Below are 27334 nucleotides of genomic sequence, written 5' to 3'. Positions count from 1 at the left end.
TTAACAAGTAGAATTGCAGAAAAAATATTCTTGCTTTTAAACAGTTCTGAATGGTCATAATGAAAGTGGGGAACGCTAAGGAAAAATAGCACTGAGGCACTGTAATGATTTTGTTTAAATATTTTCTAGACCACCAAACCCCGCAGTCACTCACTGTAAATATTATTTTCAAAAGTTACCAATAGGTTACATGTAGATACATTCCAACAAATATTATTTCATTTGATGACGAGAGTAGTGAGGAGGATCATCTTATTTTCTGCTTCAAAAGAATTATAAATACCAAACAACTAGTAAAGAACAGATATGCCTACTCAGTGGATATTTGGAAACTGCTACTGGTTACTGAGGGAAGAAATAGCTTTAGTTAATGAGGCGTTTTGGTTCAGCCAACCACTTATAATGGAAATGGACTATGCCTTCATTTTATTCAGCCACCTAGGAGAACAGAAACAGCTCCTCTTTATTCATGTCCCTCCGGTGCTAATCTGTAGTCTCAAAGGCATCACGGTATTGCATATAGGAAATATCCTTTATGAGTTGGACGGTAAGAGAGCACAACACTAGAGTCTGGTCCTCATCCCTTGCTAGCTATTAGCACCAGCTGGTAAGAGAGTTAAATTCTGCACTCTGAGACATGTTGCTGGCAACCAGCATTTTATTCCCAATTCAGAAGAGAGGCATGGATCGAAACTTGACTCAGAATCTCTGATTGCATGTGTTTTCACCCAAGTTAGGGCAGCACAACTGGCGTATGATGTTTACACTTGCTTAAACACAGTCTGCCATCTTTATGACTGTTTGCTGAAAGTGTTAAACTGATATACAGTACCATTTTGGAGCCAGATTTGTTTTTAAGATACAGCCCCTCCTGAGGTCTCTGAAGGCCACAGACACAGCCTACCCTCGAATTTGTAAGGCATTATTCAGTTAATTTTACTCATGGTTATGTAGAGAACTAAACTCACCCTTCTTAGAATTTCAGTGGTTATGTCTTGGTCCAGAGTTTATGTCTCCTACAAATCAGGTTTTAACAATAAGCATCTTTCTGTGGAAGTACACACGAATTTCACCCGGATGCAAACCAACTCAAATACCAGTTGGTAAACAGTTTGCATGGTTAGCAAGACCTTAAAAAGAGTATTTCACCAACAGTGCAATCACTTGCAAACCTTTCTCTGCACAATCATCAAAGACTACTATACTTTACCTCTTGGTATAGTCTGATCACACACATTGTACAACTGCCCAATAAGATAAATGTCTCATTCCTGAATGTAATCAAGAGGGAATGGTGATCGTTTATCCCTCAGCTGCTGTTCAAGTACATACTGTCAGCTGTCATAATTTGGAACAGAAGTCTCTTGCATCAGGACCAACAGGGAAATATCTCTGGGATGTTTTGCAAGTACCTCACTCTGTAGTTTGTATGCATTCTTGGCACACCGCAATCTCACATCATCAGTCAAAGAAGTGTACTGGTGTAGCAGCTGTCTGTATTCTTGTTCACTGACCAAAGACTGGGCTTTCCTGGCATGTACCAAGTTTATCATATCCAGTGGCAGGTGGAAGTGAGACTTTGCATCCTCAAAACCTTGCTTATATTTCACCTATCAAATTAAAAACAGATCACATATAGGCATCACAACATGGTAAGTAGAATTCAGGTTTTGATCAGAAGATATATTCTCTATATTTCTTCCATTTTTGAGTATAAATTATTCTTTTTAAAAGTAAGTTCCCTAGCTTGTTTATACTGTGAATGATCAATACTGATCATTAGAATATGTGGCAGTCTATTCTTCATCAAAATAGTAGCCACCTACATCATATTCAATTAAGCTGGGACGTTATTTATAATTTATTTTTGGTTAAAAATGGATACCTCGAATCTATAAAATTACCAAACTGATAAATGAATTCTTAATTCACTGCATTTATAGACAGCACAACAAAAAGGTGAAGCTACTGCTTGACGATAAAATGTAAGCAGCCATATTTACACTAGAATTAGTACAAACCCTCACTCAAAATATTTGTTGGTCTCTATTGATTTGGCCAGTTTCATTTCATAGTTTTAAATATTATTTTTAGTGCTGGGGTTTGTTTTTTTTAACTTCTTGTCTCCATCCAGGAAAAGAAAGGCATAGAAACCTTCAAAGAACTTTTTTTACATGACATTTTCCTATCAGATTATGCAAATTTGAGATGTTCAGGCTGTTCATCCAGATAATGAACATCCAGAGTTATTGATGATCATCAAACTGACTTAGACTAACCTGACAGATGGATGAATTCTTCAGATACTTACTGTTATCTGTATCAGTCTAAGTATACCATCACACAAGAAAGAATCCCAGTACATGCCCAGCAGTCCCTGAAATCCATGAACTCTCCCATCTATATCCACAGTTAGGCTTGTTATGGACAGTTTTGTTAAAAAGATAGTTATTTATGTGCTTAAAGTCAGGCAAATATTTCACTGCTTTCTGGATCAACCCACAGTGTTCAAAATGCACTGAACAGTTATAATTCTTATAGAAAATGAACAAATGATGTGATTCTTAGCGTATCCCAAGACCAAGTGGGAACCATTCCACAACCAAAAAGGTCAAACTTGAAATTCCATAAACTCATTTATCCTTTAGCCTTTCAGGAAAACAGTAAATTAAAAATAATCACTGAATAACTTTGTATCTCTACCAAATTTAATTTACTTCTGTACAAAGATCACTACTGATTCTCAATTATACCTGCCTCTGAGTGATACTTTTGCAGAGTAAAATATTCTATGCTAGGCAACAGTGGTACGCAGCAAGGGATTGTGCAAGAATGCAGTCTTCTTTTACTGTCAAATTAATGTGACTGTAAATAATGTAAAAGAATGATAAGAATATCATGACTATATAAAAACATCTGGAAAGTGGGAGAGAAAGCCCTAAGTTTTAAATAGTATGCTATTCCACAGCTAAATGTAGCTTCCATGAGAAACTTCCATGAGGAACTGCTAGGAAACCAATTACAAAATGCCCGCATCTTCTTGGGATGGGAAACTTGGTGGGACAAATCCCACAACTGGCGTGCAGCTATCAATGGGTACAGGCTCTCCAGAAGGGACAGGCGAAGAAGGAGGGGTGGAAGCATTGCTCTCTACATCAAGAAATGGACAGAGTGTGAAGACCTGTCTCTGAAGAATACCCACAGGCAGGTTGAAAGCTTATGGGTAAGAATTACTCAGGCAACAAAGGAAACCTTGTGGTTGGCCATGCGACCCAGGGAGCCTAGTGACGAAGCCGCCTTACTCCAGCTACAGGCGGCATTGCACTCACAGGCTCTCGTCCTGCTGGGGGACTTCAACCACCCCGACATCTGCTAGAAAAGTAGCATGGTGAGCTGTAGGCAATCCAGGAGACTCCTGCAGTACATCGAGGCCAACTTCTTAAACCAGGTAATAGACAGCCCTACCAGAGGGGATGTGATACTGGGTCACCAACCCAAGCGAGCTCATTGGTGACGTCAAGATTGGAGGCAGCCTGGGCTGCAGTGACCATGCATTGGTGGAGTTCACAGTCCTGAAGGATATGGGTAAGGGGAAGAGTAACGTCAAGACCCTGAATTTTAGAAAAGCAAACTTCTAGATCTTCAAGGAGTTAGTCAATAGGACCCCCTGGGAAACTGCCCTCACGGACAAAGGAGCAGAACAGAGCTGGCAGAACTTTAAGGACACTTTCCACACAATGCAAGAGCTCTCAATACCCAGGTGTAAGAAATCAGGAAAGGAAGGCAAGAGACAGGCATGGCTGAGTCAAGACCTGCTGGTTAAAATAAAGAGCAAGAAGGAAATGCACAGGCAGTGGGAGCAGGGACAGGTATCCTGGGAAGAGTACAGGGACACTATCCAGTTGTGTAGGGATGGGGTCAGGAAGGCCATAGTGCAGCTGGAGCTGAACTTGGCGAGGGACACAAAAAAATAATAAGGGCTGTTACAAGTATGTCAGCCAAAAAAGGAAGGTCAAAGAAAGCATACCCTCCCTGATGAGCAAGACTGGCAAACTGGTAACAGACAAGGAGAAGATTGAGGTACTCAACAACTGTTTTGCCTCAGCCTTCACTAGTAACCCCTCTCCCCACACCTCTCAAGTGGATGGACCGCAAGGCAGGGACTGGGGAAGCAAAGACCCTCACACTGTAAGAGAAGATCAGATTTGTGACCACCTGAGGAACATGAACATACAGAAGTCTATGGGACCTGACAAGATGCATCCCAGAGTCCTGAGGGAATTGGCTGATGTAGTTGCCAAGCCACTCTCCATGATATTTGAAAAGTCATGGCAGTCAGGTGAAGTCCCTGGTGACTGGAAAAGGGGAAACATTGCACCCATTTTTAAAAGGGGTAGAAAGGGGGAACTGGGAACTACCGACCTGTCAGCCTCACCTCTGTGACTGGGAAGATCATGGAACAGATCCTCCTAGAAGCTATGCTATATGCATATGGAGGACAGGGAGGTGATTCGAGACAGCCATCACGGCTTCACTAAGGGCAAGTCCTGCCTGACCTACCTAGGGGCCTTCTATGATGGAGTCACTACATCAGTGGACAAGGGGAGAGCTACGGATGTCATCTATCTAGATTTCTGTAAGGCCTTTGACACGGTCCCCCACAACATCCTTCTCTCTAAATTGGAGAGACATGGATTTGATGGGTGGAGTGTTCGGTGGATGAGGAATTGTTTGGATGGTAACATCCAGAGGGTAGTGGTCAATGGCTCGATGTCCGGATGGAGACTGGTGACAAGTGGTGTCCCTCAGGGGTTCGTATTGGACCAGTACTGTTCAATATCTTCATCAATGACACAGACAGTGGGATCAAGGGCACTCTCAGCAAGTTTGCAGACAACATCAAGCTGAGTAGTGCGTTTGATATGCCTGAGGGACAGGATGGCATCCAGATGGACCTGGACAAGCTCAAGAAGTGGGCCCATGTGAACCTCATGAGGTTCAACAAGGCCAAGTGCAAGGTCCTGCACCTGGGTCGGAGCAACCCCCAGTATGAATACAAGGCTGGGGGGTGAGGGATTGAGAGCAGTTCTGCCAAGAGGGACTCGCGGATACTGATGGATGAAAAGCCGACAACATGCACTCGCAGCCCAGAAGACCAACCATACCCTGGGCTGCATCAGAAGTGTGACCAGCAGGTCAAGGGAGGTGATTCTGATCTTCTGTTGCACTCTGAGGAGACCCCACCTGGAGTACTGCATCCAGCTCTGGGGCCCTCAGACACGGACCTGTTGGAGTGGGTCCAGAGAAGGGCCACATAGATGATCAGAGGGCTGGAGCACCTCTCCTGTGAGGATAGGCTGAGAGAGTTGGGGTTATTCAGCCTGGAGAAGGCTCTGGGGACATCTTATTGCATCCTTTCAGTACTTAAAGAGGGCTTATAAGAAAGACGGGGACAAACTTCTTAGCAGGGCCTGTTGCAATATGACAAGGAGTAATGGTTTTAAACTAAAAGAGGGTAGACTTAGACTGGATATAAGGAAGTATTTTTTTTACAATGAGGGTAGTGAAACACTGGCCCAGGTTGCCCAGAGAGGTGGTCAATGCCCCGTCCCTGGAAACATTCAAGGTCAGGTTGGATTGGGCTCTTAGCATACTGATCTGTTTGAAGATGTTCCTGCTCATTGCAGGGGGGTTAGGCTAGATGATCTTTAAAGGTCCCTTCCAGTCCAAACTGTTCTGTGATTCTATGATTCCATGATCCTATGATTCTATGATTCTTTCTTGTACTTACATCACTCTGCAGCGATGCTGCATGGACTGAATGAGCAATATGCATATCACCATCCAGGCCACGTGAGCCAACCATCTGTCCTTTCATTTTCTGAAATGCCTCCTTATACTTGTGCTAAAAAGAAAATAAGAACAGAAATGTGAATAGGAGTAAAGAGAAATAAGTATTAGTCAAATTGCTAAAACCTGAATAAAAGGGTTTTCATATTATAGAAAGAGAGCTATGGACAATAAATTCTGGCTATACTCAGTATGATAATAAATCTGAATAGCCCTTTAGCGGATGCTAGGAAGACCTCACTTGTGCAAAAATTTTAATATTTTATCCTATTTAGAGAAAACCACAAAAAATACACCAATGAACACTTACAAATAGCTTGGGTTAGTTACCTGCTATTACACAGGTGGTAGAAGACAAGAACCTGGTGCAGGTGCTCAGAATCAACCTCTGAGGAGCCTCTCTCCATCTGCTCTCTAGCAAAATCAGAACAACTGGTCTCCTATGCTTGAAATTAATCAGTATATCTCTACAACCTTTAAAGGACACCCAAAACAAACCCTGAAGGGTAGAACTTCCTGAATAAGCTCTCTCTTCCATAGCTTTTCTAGCTAATAGTGCCTGACAGCTCCTGAACAATCCCTGTGATTGTGCACTCACTACAGCAGGTAAGTTAGTCAACTTCACTAATGGATGTTTGCTTTCTCAAATCTTCCTTTGCTTAGTTACCAATAACACTTCATTGTGGCTGCACCTCCAAAAGCACAACTAACTAGACCAAGGCCAGATGTCTCCCAGATGTAGAGTTGGCTGGACATGATGTTTCCATCAAGCGTCACTCAGCAAAGCAGGAACACTCTGGAGTGACTGACATACCCTACTGGACAATATCAGCAGTAAGTTTCACATACATCACTTATGATTTCACCCGAAGCCTTTGCTGCCTGGAAGGGAATGGCATCTAGTTTCAGTTGATAGCCACCGTCTTTCATCTTTCCCCAGGATTCCTTATAGCGAATCTAGGAAATATGGAACAGGATTAAAGCAGAGTTGCTGTTCAGAGGGTTGACACTGCAGCATCATTGCTATCCAAGCAATGTTACCACATCAGTTTCACTCCATTCTAACGCAGAGGGTGAACATAAATGAAATTATCAATGCACAACAGAAATAATCGCATGACAAATGTCTATTATAAAAATGTATTTGTTTGTTCATTCTTAATCTTTCCATCTTAGGAGAAGTTTGATAAGAAGTTGGATTTTTCATATTACTTCAGAAACATTTAGACCACAGAATGATCATATACTGGGAAAGGAAAGAAATTTAGTATGATTTCCTGTGTAGGACAAATAGCAAAGTACTATCAGCTTTTTCACTTTCCTTTAAAATATTAAAGGTCAGATTTATACCTCACTGATATTCATAGCATTTAATTTGGCCTGAAGAATTTCAGGAAGATCTGTCGTTGGTGTATACTGATGCTTTACACTCTCTCCATGCTCCTTGTACAGCCTCTGCAAATAGAGATGAATTTCAGTAGCGAGTATACACTACAAATTCAAACACTAGTTCAGACAAAACCATTAACAAATAGGTTTACAGAAAGCAAAGACTACCAAAAAGTGACAGCAGCATTAATAAATACAGGTAATCATATCAGTCAAAAAGTATTCAAAAAGAATTGGGAGTCTCATACACCTATCAGCTAGAGTATGCTAGAGAGGAACTCCTTGAAGTTTTAAGTGTGTAAATCAATGTATATGAAAACTCAGATATTTGCATATTAACTTGATAAGACTTTCAACACATGTGAATAGGGAGAGGGAGAATAAATAGCATTTATTAAGGATTTGCAACCATAAGCGGCCCACCAACACTTTGAAATTCCACAGAAATCTGTGGAGTTGAAGTTCCCCAAACACTTCTCTCCAAAGTTGTTAATTTTCAGCAGACAAAAACAATGATAATTATCTGTGCAATTAATGCAAATTTATTTCCAGAGCTAGTTGCAAGGGGGTGCTTAATAGTCAATGGCAAGAGACTAAACAAACCTCAGAAGGTGACTGATCCCACTGTAAAATAAGTGTTTATGTGGGCTACTCATATCAGTCTTTGGAGGAAGAACATAGGGTTGGCCCATGACTAGGTAACTTTTGGATGTCTGCAGACAGATAAAAGGAGTTCTAGGCAGTTAACTGGAACTTCCCCTACAATGGCTATGCAGAGTACACCTCTTTCACACTATTTTCTTTCCCAGCTTAGTTTCTTCTTACATTGACAGATAGCCACATTTTTTTTGGCCTTAGACATGACTCATGGCTTGACCTGACTTGCTTTTCCCAGACTATAATTTCTGTGTGAGGGCTTGAGACCCCCTAGATTAGAATTAACCTCTCCATTTCACCCCGCTGCCACTTTCTTTAGCAAGTAGCCCCACTCGCATTGCAGGTCCATAAGAGGAAAATTAATGACAACTCCATGTGTGAAGAAGTAGAGCAGCAGACTGATTTTGACTGTGGCTCAGTGAAACAAAATGACTTATATTTATCCTGCCTGAGATGTAAGCCTTTTGGATCTTATTAATTAAACCAAAGGTGTAGACACTATAAGTATTACAATAGCATGTGTTTTACACAAAGTCTTTCATCTTCTTCTTCACTTTAAAAATATCTATTTTCACAATAAAACATCCTCTCATGTTTGAAACTTGTCTTTTTTGAGTGACTTTTGCTTATTATTCTCTTCTGTATTATCCCAGTTAAGTCTACAATATTTTTAAATCGTTCTTCTATTAAAAATAAACATGTTTAAACACCAAACAGCCTCAATTCTTCCCTTTAAGGTTCCCCCTCCTGGATTTCTCTCTCAGCAGGATGACAGCTTGAAATAATTTATTTTTTCTTTCTTGTCATGCTGCCTTACATTTTGTTTCCAAAGAATATGAAGAAACTGAAAGTTGAAAGATCTGTTTGAAAAGGGGAAAGAACCCCAAATTTGTTCTTCCTCAATGAATCTCAAAAGGTCAAAAGTCTCTATTGGTGAAAGGTCAGTCTTACTCCTAAATTTTACTTCTGAAAAACATATTGGAGAGAAAGCCCTTTTTACATGAAACTCCCATTCACTTCAGTGGGATCTCTATGACTTCCCATTCCAAGTCAGAAACGTGCTGTTTGTGAGATGTACCACACCAGAACACAGAAGTTTCATGGTTCCCAAGGATAATCTCAGAGAGAGAGAAAGCCAGTGCTTCAATCAGGTCGTTCAAAGAGGATACCACTCTTATAATCATAATGTATATACATTATAACTTACATCCACAGCCTGGTTATAACTAATTCTAGCCTGGATCATCTCAGGAGTGTCTTTAATACTGGTAAACTTCAAAGCATATGGATGCTGACGGTACTTCTTCTGTTGAGCAGAAAAAGATCAAAGCTGTGAATTTTGTGCTGCTCTTTCATGCTATTTGAAAGAGAAAAATCATAGGTTGCTGGAGATTAGAGTGAATTTGTGAACATAATTATTATTCCTCTTTCCTCATCTTTATGTCCTAGGTACTTTCAGATTAATATTTGTTTCAATTTAACAATAACCTTTTACCGATTAATATTAAAGTATTTCTCCTTAAATATGAGGAAAACATTTCAAAATCAGACTCTGTCTACCTAAATACTCCAGGACTCAGGATTTGAAAATCTTTTTCAGATTACTTCAAATACAGTATGACTGATTATATTTTTTATTTATAGTTTCTTTAAGCAAGAAATGATATACAATTGTAGTGTGTTAATAATGGAAACTGTTAAACTTATTGTTACAGGGTTTACGTTTCCTCCTAACACCTATAGCAAACCTGTGCAGCCATTAACACTTTGTCTAATTGTTATGGTATATCTTCTAGACAATTATATTCATTCAGGCTGCTTGAAAGGACCCATAGTAGCTTCTGAGAGATCTTATTATATATACATAATTAAGATGAAGGCTGTTTGATGGCAAAAATGACACTTTTTCCATATGGCCAGGTCACTAAAAGCTTCCCTTCCTGCATGAGTTGTCCTATACCCATCAATACTCTTATCTCTTCTCCAGATAGGGCATACTAAATTTTCCCGATGCTTGTGATGAACTCCCAAGTCAATAAGCATGTTCACAGCTCTTCTGGAAACTGTTTATATCTCAGTGTTCAAGTCTAAAAGCATGTCATTCTCCTTTAAATTGAGCTGTGAGCCACAGAAGTTTATTAGAGGCGGCATCTTGATTCTTTGGGGACTCAAAACACCAATGTAAAACACGTTAACTCTTTTAAGGTACTACAAGCTTATGAGCAATATTTTGGTTTCAGAAAGAAATCCCTTAAAAATGAGCAATCTTACAGGGTTTAACTGGGAACAAAAGTGGTTTATGCTGTGTCCTGATCAGCTGTAGAGACAAATAAGAGTTGACCAGAACACCTCTACATAAAATTCCTGGAAATTATATTCTGGCAATTGCTTTTTAGCAGTACTACAAGGGCTAGTCACTGTGTGTACGTAAGAATGGAGAAGGCTCATAGTCACCTAAAATTATTTAGTACCCACAAAAGGGTTGAGATGAACAACCTAGCCAGTCAAATTTCTACTCAGTAGTTTTCACTACTATAAAATCAAAAGGTATACCTATACAGATTCACAGTTACTATTATTGCTGTACTAGCTTTTATGAAGCTACCTTGCTTTACACTAGCTGAGGATCTAGTTTATTGTGTCTAAAAAAAATCATCCTTCTTCATTGTAGATGATTGCTTGGGAAAAAAATAGTGTCAGCAATCAGGCCCATGTGAAAGGATGACCCTATTTTTCTAGAGACACTACACCAGTGGTTATACTGTTATTCTCATTGAGTAAATGGACAGGTGATTCCTACATCACCAGCGGTTACCTAAAAAATCACAGTAATCAGTCTCCTACTGCAGCAGAATTGGCCACTAGTACTCCCTCTGAAATAACAGAAACAGAATACTATGAACCTTTTAACCATTTCCACCAGAACCTCCTTTGAAGGCTTCATGGTGACTTTCACAAAGGATTCTAGAGTTCGCCTTTTCCTGTAAGTGATATTGGTTATAGGGACAAATAAGGATGAAAACTACTTGGGTCAATAGATAGCTACAGACAGAGATATCTATATGAATTTCAACAGCTAACGTGAATATATATGAAAAAGGAGCAAGGAGAAACCTGTATCTGTTACAAAATAAGTTTCTGGGTCCAATGACTGTATCTTTTCATCATCTCTCCTGTTTTGCTTCATTAAAAAGGTAGGCTAGTAGGTAGCAATTGAGCACTGTTTGATTGCCATTATTATTCATAATATCATTTGTCACCTACTTTGTTTTTGCAAAGGCTATATGGACTCCTACTGGTGCATGTTTGGTATCTGGTTTCCCTCTAATTACCAGTCCTATCCCTGGTTTTGAGGGCTTTCATGTGGTATGCCTTTTTCTTTCCCCTTTGAGTGGAAATTATTTTAATTTTATACAGACATTTTGCACACATTATGCAGCAAATTCTGTTACATGCTGTCATGAAATCTCACCTCACTAATGAGTTCTCCTGCCTTCTTAGCCTGCTCCACATTTAATGACCCAGTGGCTATCCATCCAGCTCCTTTCATCCAGTTCAAATCTGCTCTGTATCGGTTCTGACAAAGAAAAAAAAAGTCCTATTGTTGGTGTTCATACACTTTAAATGCCATTAAAGGATCCAGACATCTCAGGAGCAACAACCAAGTCAAATTTGTGCGTGCTTTTGTTTTATTCACTATTGCACAGTTGCAAGGAAAGCAAAAAAGATTACAGACTTAAATAGAAGTACCAGGACTCACCAGCAATTGTGCAATATGCTTTGCAAGGTAATTTTGCAAAAATTTAGAAGTGGTCTACACCTTACTATCATTTGTAATTTTTACTCTAACATGGTACAATTTCAGTTTTATTGTACATAGTGCACTGTTTAAAAGATCATTAATGATTTTCAATGATGAGAAAAGGATACTTAGCATTTCCCAAACCGTGTCCTTTTGTTATACTGGAGGGAAAGCATTTTGTGTGTTTTTTTCCATGTCTTTAAGGAGGAACAGTACAGGATTACTTCTTAGTTTCCTCACAAAATCTCTAAAGTCTACTGAATTCCAAAAGCTTATACAAGCACTGCAGCTGGGTTTCTCAAAGAAGTCAGTAGCGTTTCAGCACCTATACCTCAACAAGACCTCTACATGTATCTGTCTTAGTCTCCTTGAAAAGTTCGGACTTAAAACCTCAGAATGGAAAGTCTGACTTATAGTAACCATTTATGGTATCAGACAGTTCATCTGATGGTTACAGCTGACCATGTGGTCTCCATATGGAATTTTATCACCATAAATTATTTAACCCCCCTGCACATTGGGTAAAAAACATAATTGTACAGCATATATGAATCCTAGTGTTTTATTAACATTTGAAGTAGGCTTTGAAGAAGCCATGCTCATAAACAGGATTATAACTCCCCTCAAAAACACTACACACCTTAAATATATCTCTTGAGCAAATAAGTGGTTAATATTTACTGTTTTAATATTAGCTCTTTAATGGTTGAAAAATTAGGTGTATAAATACGTCATGGCATTGAAAGCATGAACATCTGAAGAAACTCAGCCCTAAGTGTCTGAAGGGGTTGAATGAAAGGGTGTTGAAATACATTAAGCACTGGACTTACATCACTTTGCAATCCGTAGGCCCACTTGGCCCATGCCACTTTCATGTCAGTAGGCAGGGCTGTGTAGTGATGGAGAGCTGTCTTGTATCCTTTATCTGTGGCCAAATTCTGAGCTTTTTTGGCATGGACAAGGTTAACCATATCCATGGAGACCTGGAATTGATTCTTTGTGTCCTCAAATGCCTTCTTGTACTCGAGATCACTCTGCAACTTTGACATTTGAAAGGAATGAGCCATCTTCGAATCTTCCTCCACAGCTTTTACTCCAATCAGCTTACCCTTCATCTTCTCATAACCTTCCTTATATTTAATCTGTGAAGAAAAAAACAGACCATGAGTAAATGATCTAAGCTGCCAAACTGACAGCTCTGCTACTAGTAAAGCAATGGTCTGTCAGTGTTGTGACATGCTTGGTCCTTGACACAAGCAAGAAGTCCATTTGAAAAAGAGAACTGGGATGCCTCAGAAATGACTAAGTTTTTGTAAAGAATAAACCCTTTCTGAACAATAATATGTTTACAAAAAGCTGTAAGAAATCTTTTCCTTTTGGTTCTTTCTAGGAAAAACAACATTCTTTTAAGCACTGAGGTCAGAAGGTTCTTTCAGGAATTTTCTGGCCAGGCATAGATGTATTAAGTTATGATGTTTCACAGGAGATTTCCACTTCATTTTGAGTTCTAAAATTCACCCTCAGGTCAAAATGAGAATAAGAAAACACAGTCAGCATGTGGGGAAAAACTCTGAATTGCTCAGAGTAAACCTTCTGACTAATTACAGAATGCCAACCACCCAGACAACTCCTCCATTGCTCTTTAGCATGAATTGAGTGAGGGTGGCTCAGGGCACTGAGACATATGTGACACATCCCCAACACTCTGGTAGCAACCTGGACTGTCAGCTGTTCTAAGAATAAAGAAAGCTCATGGAGTCCATACTCACATCACTTGCCAGATCCCTCTTTGCCTTAGCTGTCAAGAATGACAAAGCATCCAGACGAAGCACAAATCCTTTTTCCTTCTGCTTCTCCCAGCTACTCTTGTAGAGTTTCTAAAGAGATGACAATAACACAGTCTCTTTATTACTATCAATATATTCTATTTGGTTTATAGTCACAGGGAAAGCTCGCAAGTAACATCAGACCAGTGTACACTCCATGCCCGGCAACCATATGCCTAAGGATCAGATCCTGGTGTCTTCACTTATATACTGTAACTGTGGATACTGTAGATACTGTAACCCCATTATCTCACTGGTTCCAGTGAAACTGTCAATGTGCCACTCATCTGGAAGCATGTGGAAAACACACAGCTTCAAATGCTAAAAGTGACAAGTCTTCAGCAGATGTGACTCATATTTAATTAAGAGCAAGTACTTAAACTTAGGTATAAAGTTTTTACGTCTAAAACATTTGGACTTTCTCAGAGAAGGAACCTAACTTTTACCTACGCAACAAACATTTCAACAGCAGCTGTAACTATAGTGAGGGAATCCAAACCTCTGTCTCACACAGTACCTCACTGATATTGGCAGCATTTGCTTTGGCCAGTATGAAGACAGGATCATCTTTGCTGATGGTGTACTGATGAAGAAACTGCTCTTTTCCCGACCTGTAGGCAACCTGTCCATAAAAAGCAAAGCATTGTTGTTTGTGTTTAATGTTGAAGGAATACTGATTAAAACACCCCAAATATTCAAGGATTTGTTAGGGTTAATTTATTTGGCAAGTTAGTCTTCAGCAACATGACTTTTTTTACCAAATTCCAATTTAAAAGCTGACCTACAGTCAGGTCTGCCGAACTAGTCATGGTTAAATTTCAGGGAAGCAGTGAAACAACATACATATCAGGATACTTTAATTCTCTTTCCTGAAGTTAGATACTTAACTGGATATAAAGCTGACATTAATTCATACTCAGTACAAACTGTATGCAAGAATATATTTCATCCAATATTAAACTGCAGCTACTTTTTTAGGTGGAATGAAAGTCTTCAATAGGACACAGGAATGGTGAATTTTAGGCATGAAATTAAGAAAACTAAGCAATTGAATCTGCAGAGAAAATTTGTGACTGAAATGTAATTGCTGACATAATACTCCAGTGAGGACTAACATTCCAACTTTAAATTAAAATATCAAGGAACTTTTATGATCCAAGTAGCAAACATCTCCATTTTATATCCCAGGGCAATGTCAACAGAGAAGTGAACTGCTCTGTTTCAGAAGCCCATAGAGCTGTTGGAGGAGCTGTTGAAAAGCCATGAAAAGAGGTCCCATTTCACAAAATGTTACGTTTCTTACATCTCACAGAAAAACAGAGAAAAAAAAAAATTGTCCCTACTACAGAGCTCTAAATCCATGGTTCTGACTTCAAAACGCATACGGAAAGGCAGCATTGTTCACTACACAGGAGATAAGTAACAGGAGTCAGGCGACCAGCAGTCTCCTCTGATTCAATCCGGTGTAATCTTTGAGACATACAGCACTCATCCAAGTAAGTGCCAGGTTTTTATTGACACAGGGAGCAAAAAAAAGAAACATGGTAGCTGCCTGAAAAAGCTCAGTCAAGAAACAATAATGCTTCATTCATATAACAACAGAGAAGCTGACAGTATCTTCAGTTCAAGGCACAACATATTAAAATTAATTAAAAAAAAGGCTTGACAAGTCACTACTGTTCCAAAATTAGCTGGTCAGCACTTTTAACAAGAGATTCCCCTTCTTTTGGAAACTTAAAAGTGAGTTGCTGTCAGCTAAGTCCTGCCAAGGAGTTCTGAAATACCATCTGCCAGGGTCACCCAGACCCAAGGAAGAATAGGGAGCATTCTGAACACATCCAGTTCAGAAAAATATGCCTATTTTATCATTTTACTGAAAGTACCTTAACAGCAACAGCTGAAGAACATGTGGTCTAGCAAGGCTGATATAGCTTTTCATAGTCTGACAGGACCCACAGTGGAGAGAAATACAGAACCCGGCGTGGATGTGTATCAGTTTCTGTGCCAATGTCCAACTTGCTTTGAAGCACTGCCTGAGGATCAGCTGGGAATATGGTGTTTTCCCTCCAGCTTGCTTCCTCACTTTTACTACCTCACGGATAACCAATTTTGGTGCAAATGACATTAATGTCTCAGGAGTACTCAGGTATCCTCCCATGAATGCATTTCAGCCATACTTGAATCCAGCCGGCACCACCCACAAGGTTGTTGCCAAGACTGTCTTGCAGAGGCATCCCCCTCTCTCTTTCTCCTTCACCTTTGACATAATTTATGAGAAGCCTCACTTGCATATTTCCATTCCCATTGGGGTTTGATTGTTGTTGTTGTTGTTCCAGTTCAGAGAATTCAATGAGAGAATTCATCAAATAAACGAATATAAACCCTTAGAAATAAATCTCAAGAAATGTCATGTATTGAAAGGTTTCATGACTATGTTCTCTTCCACCACCACCTCAATGTACATCTCTCAGGAATGACCACATTATGAGTAAGCTAATTGCAAAGAGAACAATTCAGTCAAGGACTCACATCACTTTGCAGTTCCTGGCTCTTCTTGGCATGCTTGATCTGAGAACTGTCAGCCACGCTGGTGAACTTAAGAGCGTCAGCCTTCTGTCTGTACTTTTTCTACAACAAATTAAAGCAGGTTACACAAAAGTTTCTACAATATTTACCTTCCCCTCAAAATGTAGTGCTTTCAAAGAGTACATGACTGATAGAGCCAAAGGTACCCTGTAAATTCCCCAGACAGTTTTAGCACACATATCAACAGAATAAGCTTCCAAGTACTACCCAGTATTTTCTGCTGGGAGGACCCCAGTGGCAAGGAGGGTAGTGCAAGAGTATCCAAATGCAGTTTTGCTGACACTGCAAGCATGGATACTCTTTGGTGCCAGATCCACTAGCTCCATATCTTACAAGATCTAGGTTGCACACCAACCCCTGAGTGTTCTTCACAAAATGGGTATAACTTAAGTCAGGACCCAAGAGAGTTCATGAGCTACACAGTCGATATTACTATCTCATTTTCTTACACAAGACTTCTACCCATATGCACCTGTTGTTCAAATCACTGAATATATGTTACTGAGATAATTTTAAATTCTTAAGGTATTTCTAAATTATCAATTAAATTACAACAGGAAATTTCAGTGTCCTGAAAGTAACTTAAATTTAAAATCTTCCCCACCATCTCCCAGTTCTTTTCAAAGCAGAGCTCAGCATAGACACTGCAGTCAAGCCTTCCTGGGAGCAACAGCTATGAGAGCCCTCCACGAGACTCAAGTCTTGGATGTGGGGAAAAAACATTGTGGTACCAGTACTTCTATAAGATCTATTTGAACTGACAGATTTCCATACAGTCTAAAGTTTCTAGTTTGTTAAATAAGACTGCCCTTACTTTTATTCCATCTTACTTTTTGTTTTACACCTGAACCACACCGAAGTGAACGGAAAACTTCCATTGACTTCATCAGGCTTTGGATCAGGCCTGTTTTGAATCAACGTCTCTGCCTGAGCCTTTTGCATCACTTACATAAGAACAAACTAAGCATCTCTTTCTATCTTTGAGACCATACAAGGAAATGCAACGCCCTATTCCAAGACAACAGGATGACCGGGGAGACCAAGCAAACACTTCTTGTATACTTTAGTAGAATTCTTACTCTAACAGTAAAGCCGTGAAGTGGGGCATCCCACCTAAGAAGAGTGTAAATGCATTTTTTCATTATCTAGCATTTCAAGAGAGAAATCCTTCTGTTTGAACTGATGGGTGAACAGATCAGTTTACACTCTGTCTCTGCTAGGGGAACACAAAACAGAAGTTAAACAAGCATGCAGCACTTCAAAGAGGTGCTCATCGCTTTATTTTAGGAACCTGGAAGGGAGGGAGGCAGATTAAAAACAGCATGTTTTGTCACATTGCATGGAACACAATGTAGTGACATTCTGCAAAGAAATGACAAAATGCCAGGGTCTGTATGGCAATAGAGATCTCTCAAATAATATCCACCAGTCACCAGTTTAAGTGACTGTCAGCCATCTCTTGGCCTTACACAGCACTGGAATGAAAAGGCAGATCATTATGGATTAAATATTTGTGGAAATGATTATTACTACAGCATACCACAGCAGCGATGTCAGTCTATCTCTAGCAAGACACTGGATCTGAGAGTAGCTGCTCTTCTTTTGTTTCTAAGATATATATTTTCCCTTTGCAGGGGCAGTGAGAGGATGTCAGAGACCCAAGGTATCAGAGTGTGTGATCTCCAGTAACTAGCTGGCTTCTGTTCCTTCCTCCAGCACTAAGTGGGATTTTATCCTTCTTGTCAAACTTCCCTTAATTTATTCTTCTCTCTGTCCTCTAGTTTTCCGAGCACTAGTGAGACAACTCAACCATAACTAAGCAGCTGAGGAAGTGTACTTCCATAAGGCTAATGGCAGTGTGAAACCATAAATTAATCAAGGGAAAGCAATGAAAAGCAGCACAAGGTGAAGTTGCCAGTAAAGTCACAGCCCTTATTTCCTGAAGAGCAAAGAAATTTCCAAACATGGCTAACAAATATCTAATTTTTCAGCACTGTTCCTTAAAACTCTATGCACTTCATGTAGCATGTACTGTAGGGATTTCTGATTTCTTTCAATGCTGCTCTGCAAAACGTGCAGATGTATGAAAAGAGGGGGAAGCACAGTTCTAGGGCCTTCTGCTCCACAAATTTGACAGAAATCAATAATCATATAAAGGGAACACATATTTTTAACCTCCAGCCCAGGATTTCCTGAACTGTATAATACCTAAATAATGTCCATCAGTTCCTCCATTTCTCAGATTTTCTGTATCAGGAATTCCTTTCCTACTTCACATAATGTAGTTGAATAAGTGTGCACAAGCCTTGGAATAAAAAACAGACAGAAGCCTAAGCACTTTGCTTACCTCACTGACCAAATCTCCTGCCCTTTTGGCTTGTTGTATATTAAGACTTCCTTCTGTGATACACCCAGCTCCTTTCATCCACATCAGATCTGCCCTATATCGAAGCTGTAGAGGAAAATGGCTTTTATTGGCATGGGGAACACAGGTACAATGTTTGCATGCTTCCAGTTTCAAAGACATTTTAAAAAGTCACAATGCAAAGCAAACAGCAGCCATATGAAACGAGAAATAATGTCAAACAGAAGAAGTCTATAAACACTCATACTGCTTGTAACAGTTAAGCTGAGTATGTATCATCTTACATCACTCTGAAGACCATAGGCCTTCTTTGCCCATTTGGTCTTCAAATCTTCAGGAACCACTGTATATTCATGGAGTCTCTTTCTATAATCTAGGTCACTAGCAAGCTCCTGGGCCTTCTTAGCATGTCTCAGGTTTACCATATCCATAGGCAGATGAAAATGGGTCTTACTCTCCTCAAAACCTTTTTTGTATGCAATCTAGAAATAGAAGAAATGAAAACAAGTTGTCTCTATCAGTGTATTGCAAAACCAAAACTATCTTAAATCTCCACTCTTGTTTGCGTCCTTATGCGGATTAGGCAAAAAACACATATAGAAATCAGTTCCTATGAGGGATGAAGAAAAACAAATGGAAGGATGAATTTTGCTAAATTTAGAGACATCTTCTCTATTACAGTACATCTTATTTTCAAATATACTTTTATCTGCTTGAAAGTTTTATGTAGAGGTGTTTATACTGAGGTTTTAATAGGATGTTATTTTCCTGCCGCAAAATAAGGACTATCAACCCAAAATTCCCTATGAGAACAAAAGTACTGTGCAACCATTGCAGATTAACAGACTGTGGAAGGAAACCAATCCTTCCAAGAATTTCTTCTAGTGAAAGCAGTAACAGTGGCAGATCGCATATTGTTGCTGAAAGACTAATAATTATGAAAAACACCTTTTGAGCAAGAGAAATAAATAATTTACCTCACTACTCATCTTGGCCACCTGCAGAGAGTGCAAAAGTCTCGAATCTTTGGTTCCAATTGCTTTTCCTTTTGTTTTTTCATATTCTTCTTTATATTTAATCTGTGAAAAAATAGTTTAAGTCAAAGAACATTTCTGATTACCCACGAGATAAGCAATATGTTTTTCACTGGCAATTTTGATGGTCAAAATTTACAAGGGCTTAGTCTGATTCTCACTTTGTCACTTCAGACTTCCCAGATTTTCTCAGTAATTCCCAAATGTGCCAGGCTGGCTTCCTTCATATTGTCTTTAACCTCATTCTTTAAGGCTCACTCCTCTGAGGTGGATACACTTATAAACTTAAAAGTCTTCTGATTAGCTAAATTATGTGGTCCTTAAAGCAAAATATAAGAAATCAATCATGTAAAAAACAAGCAAGGAATTAAAGATTTGATTTTTTTAATGAGGTGGCATTTCAGAATCACCATTATTGCTGAACAACTTCCAGCTGCAGGAAAAGTTTATTTTCTGCCTCTCCACAGCTTAAGAATCATGAGATAAGTTGTTTAAAAGAGTTGGTTTGGCAATTTTTTTAAATACATGTGTTTATGTTAAAGAAGCTGACTAAAAAAATATGCGTTCTCTTTGCAGTGGATGATAACAGCTTTTTTTGAGGCTGTAAACAATTCAAAACACTGAATTTTACTATGGGAGGATTGAGCCATTGTTATTTTGCAAATTTTGCTTCCTTCTGTACTCTTGTATTTAAAAAAATAATTTTCAGAGAATGAAATTTCATAGCAGAGTCTGAGAAAGCTTCCAACTGTTCATCAGCCATTGAGAAAGATGAACAGCCAAATGCAGGACTTTTAAAAATCCAGATGAAGCGAGCTAAGCTTTATTTCCCTGTGCTATAGCAACTTCTATAAAGAATAATTCCTAGGTAATTAAATATAACATACATCACTGGCAAGATCCCTTGAAGCTTTGGCAGCAAGTAAAGGCAGGGAATCAAGTTTCATTTCAAAGCCCCGGCCCTTACTCTTCTCCCAGCCTTCTTTGTACTTAATCTGAGAAAGAAAAGACAGCAACATGTCACTAACACATAAACACACAAGATCTTCAAATGAACACGAAAATAACTAAGAGCAAAACAGAAGTATAAATATGCTCAGTCCACAACTGGAAACTACTTAACTCACAGTTCATTATCATTTTGAGCTAACTAATTGGCCAGGATTGAGTCAAGAATTTTATTCTTGGAGTTTACAGGCACTTTAAATCCCAGAATACGTACCAATAGCTCTCAATTTTAAAAAGGCATGGGGAGGGGGGACATTTTTTCAAAAGTGACTGTGGTTATGTCTGTGTATGCAAATGCTGTAGATCAATAGGAGCTGATCTATAGGGCGTAACAGCTCATGCTCAGAATCAGACATCACACTACTCATTTCAGGACTTTTCTTTCCCCCCCGCCAAACTAGAGCTAGTCAGGTCCCATGCATTGAATGCCTATTTGTAGCTGCACTTCTTTATGTGAGCTGCTGGAGAGCATCTTTCAGTTTCGCTTCATTCAAAGGGAATCCAGCTCATGTGCTCTCAGACCACCCCATAATGTGAAGCAAAGCTCAGTGAAGCAACCCTTATGATCAGGAGATTTGCTTCAAAAGCACACTCATGAGCCACACTATATGACAAACGTAGATGAAATGCATGAGAATCACATGCTTAACTTCTGAAAGTTAATGGAAGTTAAAGTACTAGTTGTTTAAGCTCTTTTTCAAGGTTCCACTTGAAATTCTGTTAGAGCAGGATCAAGTATGCCTGCATGCATACTATGCATGCACCTAATGAAGTACCCAGGAAGCCCTGATTTCTGTATTTGGCTTTTCATATGGTTATATTTTACTAGTATTTAACCATGAGCATGCACCCCAACACATTACAGCCACAAACAGTGTTGCTCCGCATGTGCAAATGTTGGTTCTTCACACAAATACCACCTCAGAAGCAGTTAATTTTGTGAAGTGAACACTGATTTACTAAACAAACTCAAATAATCTGAAAAGGGCTTGAAAAAAAGGTCTAGCAGTTTGACCATACTTGAGATTGTAACCCTACGTATTCTGGTTACCGTACCTCATGCTGGTTAGTAAACACTGATGATAAACGCTAAATGCTTTCAGAAACAGTGTCATCATCTTTACATTCATTTCTGTCTGTTAACGGCATCAAGAACACCAATGTTTCCAGATCGCTTGGCTTACCTCACTGTATAACTCAGCATTGGCTTTTGCCTTCACTAACTGAGGCACGTCCTGAGGTAGAGTGTAATTTGTTTTTGTCTTTTCATACTGGGCTCGGTAGTTCAACTGCCATGTATTGAAAAAGTCAACAACAAAGTCCATTATTTTTAACTCACTAAAAATATGACCATTACACTGATTGACTGTCATTGAATTTCAGGCTATTAGTGCCATATGTTATAGACACACTCATGGGTATGGCTGACATAAATATGAGGGCAATAAGGCAATTATAACTTTTACCTAGGTACTAGGAAGTAGAATAATTATTCTATAAAGAGAATAGTTACTTATTGTCTAAAAGTAGAAAATATCTGATTAAAAAAACATGCATTAATAAATACCCAGAAGATAAATTCCTAAAAAAGCACACTAATACAACTCTTTAAAATGAGGAAAATATTAAATCTGGTATGCATTCCGTATTTTATTTTCATTCAATTTATATTCTTGTTTTGGTTGTAAAACTGCTGATGAACTATCAACAACAAAAACAGTGAAGTGCTGTAAATGTTATGAAATAAAATTAACTCATAATCCTAATAAACAACGATGGCTAATGATAACAAAACTTACGTCACTGAGCTGCTGTGCATTTATTTTGGCTTGAGCAATTTGTGGAGTGCTGGCAACAGAGCTGTACTTCAGCTTGTCTATGCTTTGCCTGTAGTTTACCTAATTTAATATAAATTTTTAAAAACATATTTAATAAAGGAAGAAATGTTCAGACTGAAAAATGAGAGATTGAGTAGACAAAGTTTTGTTAGCTAATACTCTGGATAAATCATTACTTAAACCACAATAAAATGAGGTGAGGAAAAACATCACGATCTCTTGGACGAGATCTGAGTTAATGATCTGAAAATTTCCTAGTCTGAGGTAACATTTTTTATTCCACTTTGAAAATGAACTTCACTTATAACCCCTTCCCCTCAAAACCATAAGGTCTTAAAAAGATGCAGTTTCAGCTGGTCCCCAAAGCATTCCTATAACACTGATATCCTTAACCATCACTCAGACTATTTTTGTCTTTATCAGACTATCTCTATACAGGAACATTGTAACTGTCTATTAAGAGGTCTGCCCATTGTAATGCTGTGCAGAGCAAATGAACTCTCTTACACTTTGTTTTTACTGAGTTTAATTACTGAATTTCCCCGTGTGATAAGAGTTTTGTATGGATGATGAGAGAAGAAAAATATATATGGTGCAAAAAAAGTCATTTCAATGTCAGCCATTGATAGTATTGGAGCCCACTAAATTCCTAAAACTTTATCATGGTAGCTGGAATAATAAACTATAAAATAAATATATTAAATCCCAAAATCAGGCAAGATAAAAAAATCATGGAGAAGCTTTCTTTCAAATCTGTTACTGCCAAAGGACTCAGTGCTACACTGAAGGACACAATAATAAGTCTCTATAGGCCTTAATTAATATTAACTGTAGTTAATCACCACTTTGCAAACATTGCACATTGCTTAAAACTACTTTCTTAAGAACACTTTTTCTTCCCAATAAAGTGAAGTATATTTCTAGGGACTTTGAGTTGCTGAAACCATTTTAATGTGGACCTTCTTGTCTCAGGTATGCTCACATAAACTTCATTCTTTCTGCCATAATGACAAAAACTGGGAAAAAAGGCCTGAATCCTCTCACAAGTCCAAAGTGATGAAGGTACTTAAAACAGTTTATTAAATTCTTTACAGAGAAAATTTTACTTCCATAGAAAAGGATCATTTCTTTCTAACTGAAACCGTGTATTTACTGCTACTGGTGGTTACTTAGTGTGTGTGAGAGTTGTATTCTTAAAGAGTTCAAAGTAAGCTTGTTGGTTATCAGTGAGCAGACGAGCCCTGGGACTGTTTCAGACTACTAGGTGATGATCATGACTAGTGCAACTGAGTCTCTGTGCCCAATTGATTTACACACTCCGAAACCAGATGCTGACTATGAGTTGTAGAGCCACAGGTAGTGCTGAAATGTTTAGAGTGGGTAGAACTAATTTGTACGTTTTGGATATGAATTTATGCTTACTGTGAACTCTTTAATAACATAACTGTCTCACACAATAAGTAATCAAACAGTGAACTACTTTTTTTAAGCTTTTTCAAAGACAAAGCTGAAATTACCCCTCAAGAGGCAATACTGCATCTTACAGTCAAAGCACATCAAGTACTTCCTCAAAAATATCAGGGTTCTCAATTCTATTCCTTCATGCTACCATCTTTTTATTGGAAGAGGTATTTAGGCCCAGATAAATCTCATATAATGTTAATGGCCTCTCTAAGGCATCTTGCCCCTGGTTTCTTGCAATTTCAACGGAAAGACAGGTTACATACATCTTAGGTAGTCAGAAATGCCCTGCAGATGTGCTGCTCTCTTCCTGTTGATTTTATAAATAATGCCCGGTGACTGTGCTCCTAACTAAGGCACAGGTTAAGTTCCCAATGGTAGATGAGATCAATCAAGCCTTTAATGCTTGTGAGAGGTGAAAGTTTGGTATTCTCTACAGTCTGACGCCCTCCATTTATCTGTAGAGCACATATAACCACAGCAGTACACACGCTTCGTCACATTGTTCCATCAGTAGCTCAACCCCAAGCGCAGAGGGCACCTCTCACAGGGACCACAGGCATAAGGAAGGTTATGCGAGCAATTAGTTCCCTTTCAAAGGTGAACACCTGTCTTCAGGGAATTCACAAAGGATGAAAAGCCTGCTTCAGTCTCCCTGTCCTTTCAGTGCTTGACGCTGCTGTTGAAGCTGCCCCCGGATGGTGAGATGTTTTGCAACACAGACTAGGGATGGGGTAGAACTCACCCCTATCACATCACTGTACAATCTGTGCTGAACTGAAGCCAATGACAGGAGGTGGCAGCACTTCCTATTCCTCTGAGCCTTCTTGATTCCCTGCACTTTTTTGCCTTAACTTTGTTATCGCTAGCTGTTTTCTCCCATGATTAAATCACCATTTGACAGAAGCAATCTACCACAATCTCTCCTACAGAGAGATGATGAGCCATGCAAGTCATAGAAAAAAAAACATAAAATTATTTACATCTTTCAAAGGGACCAACTTCCTTGTTGTCTGATATGAAGGAGTGAGAGTAGCTGGGTAATTGTAGTCAACGCCATCATGTTTGTAATCAGATTTATAGGCTATCTGAAACAAAAGGAGAACAAAAAAAAATCATTCTTTTTTTTTTAAGCTGTCATTTGTTTGAATAATTATCAGTCAAGAGGAAAGGAGAAACAATAATATTAATATTAAATGCAGGAAACAAAGTAAGTTCAATGTCATGAGTGACAAAGAAAATGAAATTATTTGCATAGTTTAGCCACTAATTGATTCTTTTTCAGCTCCTCAATTAATCCAATGCCAACAGTGGGAGCATTAACTTAACTTCCACCTATGACACATCTCTTTTATCTTTCTGCTTAGTTCTCAAGCTTCTTACAGATTTGTAAATAATGTACTTGAAGGAATGGTATGTAACAAAATAGCTTCTTGACTAACCCAGTAAATTAAATTGGAATCCAAAAATCTTCATTAAAGACTGTTTTTTCAGCAAAGGTCTGACCCTGGGGGTGGTGGCAAGAAACCTCCAGCATCCTACTGATGTCAAAGAAAACTGAAGGAGCTCAGTATGTTGCCAGATCACTGAATTTGCTTATTTTAACTTCTTCCACACAGTGAGCTATAAATCAGTATAAAAGGGTTTCCAGAATTTCCCCTCTTCTCAATATATCTATCCTTCAGATCCCCAGTACAATACGATCTAAAGTTTTCTATTAACTTAATTCTGGAGAAACTTACAAACAAGAAAGAAACAATCATACAAGGGTGATTAAAAAAGACTTACATTGCTTGCCAGGCTGCCAACTTTCATGGCATGTAGCATTCGCTTATCCATGCCAATACCTATATAATGACCTTTCATCTGGTTCTGGTAGGTCTCTTTGTATTTAAGCTGTACAAAAACAAAAAGCAAAAATACTCTGAGAAAATATATTTAGTTTTTCTTTGAGTTTCCATATGTTACGGCAGTGAGACAAATTATTACAGTTGTGGTCTACTAGTGTTGCACCACTACAGAAATTCATGAGTCCACAGCAACCTTGGTGCTTAAAAAAAAGGAAAACTGAAACTCTGTGTGAGTTTCCTGTTTTAAAAGACGTCATTTTCATATTCTTCAGATCACCTGGATGCCACATAAAGGAGATACCTCCGCATTCTATTGCTGCATATTATTTCTTCAGAAATAAATATTAGAACAAAGTTGCAGGGAAGCGTTATTAACATAACATAATGTAACGGTCATTTGTAAATTAACAAATGACCACATAATCATCTACCAAAACTGGACTGTTTTGGTGCAGCTTTTACCGAGCCCAGAGTAGAAAATTCGACAACAAGATAAACTAACCACTCTACTATCTCATCTGTATGGCAAAAGATTTACTTCTCCTGGATTTCAGAGAATGATAGCAAGCAGTATAAAGCAAAATTATACTTCAGTATCATGAGATACAAGCAGTATAATTATTAACATTGATTACTTTCACACAGTAAACACGTTCCTTTCTGATATTAACTCCGGTAAAGTATCTTCTGCCTACCTTTCCAGTCAGGAAAGGGATATATGAAATGAAATAAGTAATAATTATTATAGGTAACTGTAACAAGTGACAGATACTTGTGTGGAATAGCAGTCCATTGTAAATACCCTCTGTTTCATACATCATAGTAGTTCTTTTCATAATCCTATATAAAATGAGCCTCAGTTATCCATCAGGACAGACTACAGCAGGTGCTGTACAGACATGGGTTAAAATCAGTTATAATCAAATTCCCACCACATGCTTATCTGACACACACACAGACGGCTTGGGACTCCAGCAGCTACCAGCTTAAGGAAGCCACAGATGATGTACTGAAAACTTACATCACTGGTGAATTTTGAGATCTTGCTCACATTCTTGAATTGCGGAGTATCACAGTAGTTCATGCTGTAGCCTCTGTTGTTTCCCAGATCCTTCTTATACTCCACCTTAGCGGTAAAATTGCACAAGGAAAAGATATGGTACAACATTAACCTTCTCTGTCAAGTTGCCCCACAGACTTTTTATTAGCTAGACCCACTGTTCAGAGATTTTGATACATGGCTTTCATCAGATGGCATATAATGAAAATTAATATGAAGATGATTTTCATATACTCAGTTCTCATTTTACAGGCAAAAGAAATGCAAACAATTTCATCCATTTGGACCTCAGCAAAGTGTACGAGACAGTGCCATGGGGAAAACTATTAACAAAAAACAAGAATCTACCATGGCATTTTAAGGTGAGTGCGTAGCAAATGAAAGCAGAAAAAGCAATGGATGTTTTTCAACAGGGAGGATTGAACAGGAGGAGGTTTACCAGCAGAAGGCTACAGAGTAAGTTTAAATACAGAATTGGTTTAATATTTTCCTTCAGTTCCTTTGCTCTGAAGTAGGAATGTTGGGGGCGATATTAAAAGGGGTAATAGAAATGGGACTAAACTCAGCAAGGCAGACGTTAATATACATAGGCAGTAGTCATTAGTATT

At 38.7% G+C, this 27334-nt stretch overlaps 1 protein-coding gene across 3 annotated transcripts in view; it reads right to left on the bottom strand.

Moving 5' to 3' along the window:
* The window catches only part of NRAP (nebulin related anchoring protein), a 56299-nt gene that overhangs the window by 12579 nt on the left and 16386 nt on the right, over positions 1 to 27334 (bottom strand). The window contains exons 12-30 of one of the 3 annotated variants that reach the window (XM_082486254.1): positions 26688 to 26792; positions 25605 to 25712; positions 24800 to 24904; positions 22317 to 22415; positions 21702 to 21806; positions 20397 to 20504; positions 19453 to 19554; positions 18760 to 18957; positions 18458 to 18562; positions 16054 to 16152; positions 14042 to 14146; positions 13468 to 13575; positions 12529 to 12840; positions 11369 to 11473; positions 9104 to 9202; positions 7201 to 7305; positions 6700 to 6807; positions 5792 to 5905; positions 1413 to 1610 (exon numbers count right to left, since the gene is read on the bottom strand). In XM_082486254.1, coding sequence (XP_082342380.1) covers positions 1413 to 1610; positions 5792 to 5905; positions 6700 to 6807; positions 7201 to 7305; positions 9104 to 9202; positions 11369 to 11473; positions 12529 to 12840; positions 13468 to 13575; positions 14042 to 14146; positions 16054 to 16152; positions 18458 to 18562; positions 18760 to 18957; positions 19453 to 19554; positions 20397 to 20504; positions 21702 to 21806; positions 22317 to 22415; positions 24800 to 24904; positions 25605 to 25712; positions 26688 to 26792 — 2388 coding nt within the window. The remainder of the gene's footprint in view (positions 1 to 1412; positions 1611 to 5791; positions 5906 to 6699; positions 6808 to 7200; positions 7306 to 9103; positions 9203 to 11368; positions 11474 to 12528; positions 12841 to 13467; positions 13576 to 14041; positions 14147 to 16053; positions 16153 to 18457; positions 18563 to 18759; positions 18958 to 19452; positions 19555 to 20396; positions 20505 to 21701; positions 21807 to 22316; positions 22416 to 24799; positions 24905 to 25604; positions 25713 to 26687; positions 26793 to 27334) is intronic. The other 2 variants (XM_082486255.1, XM_082486256.1) reach the window with 2 other exon arrangements.

This window comes from Vanellus vanellus (genome assembly GCF_965231255.1).
Source record: "Vanellus vanellus genome assembly, chromosome: 7".
NCBI classification, from domain to species: Eukaryota; Metazoa; Chordata; class Aves; order Charadriiformes; family Charadriidae; genus Vanellus; species Vanellus vanellus.
Note: the sequence above shows the minus strand (reverse complement) of the source record. Positions and strands in the feature narration are given on the sequence as shown.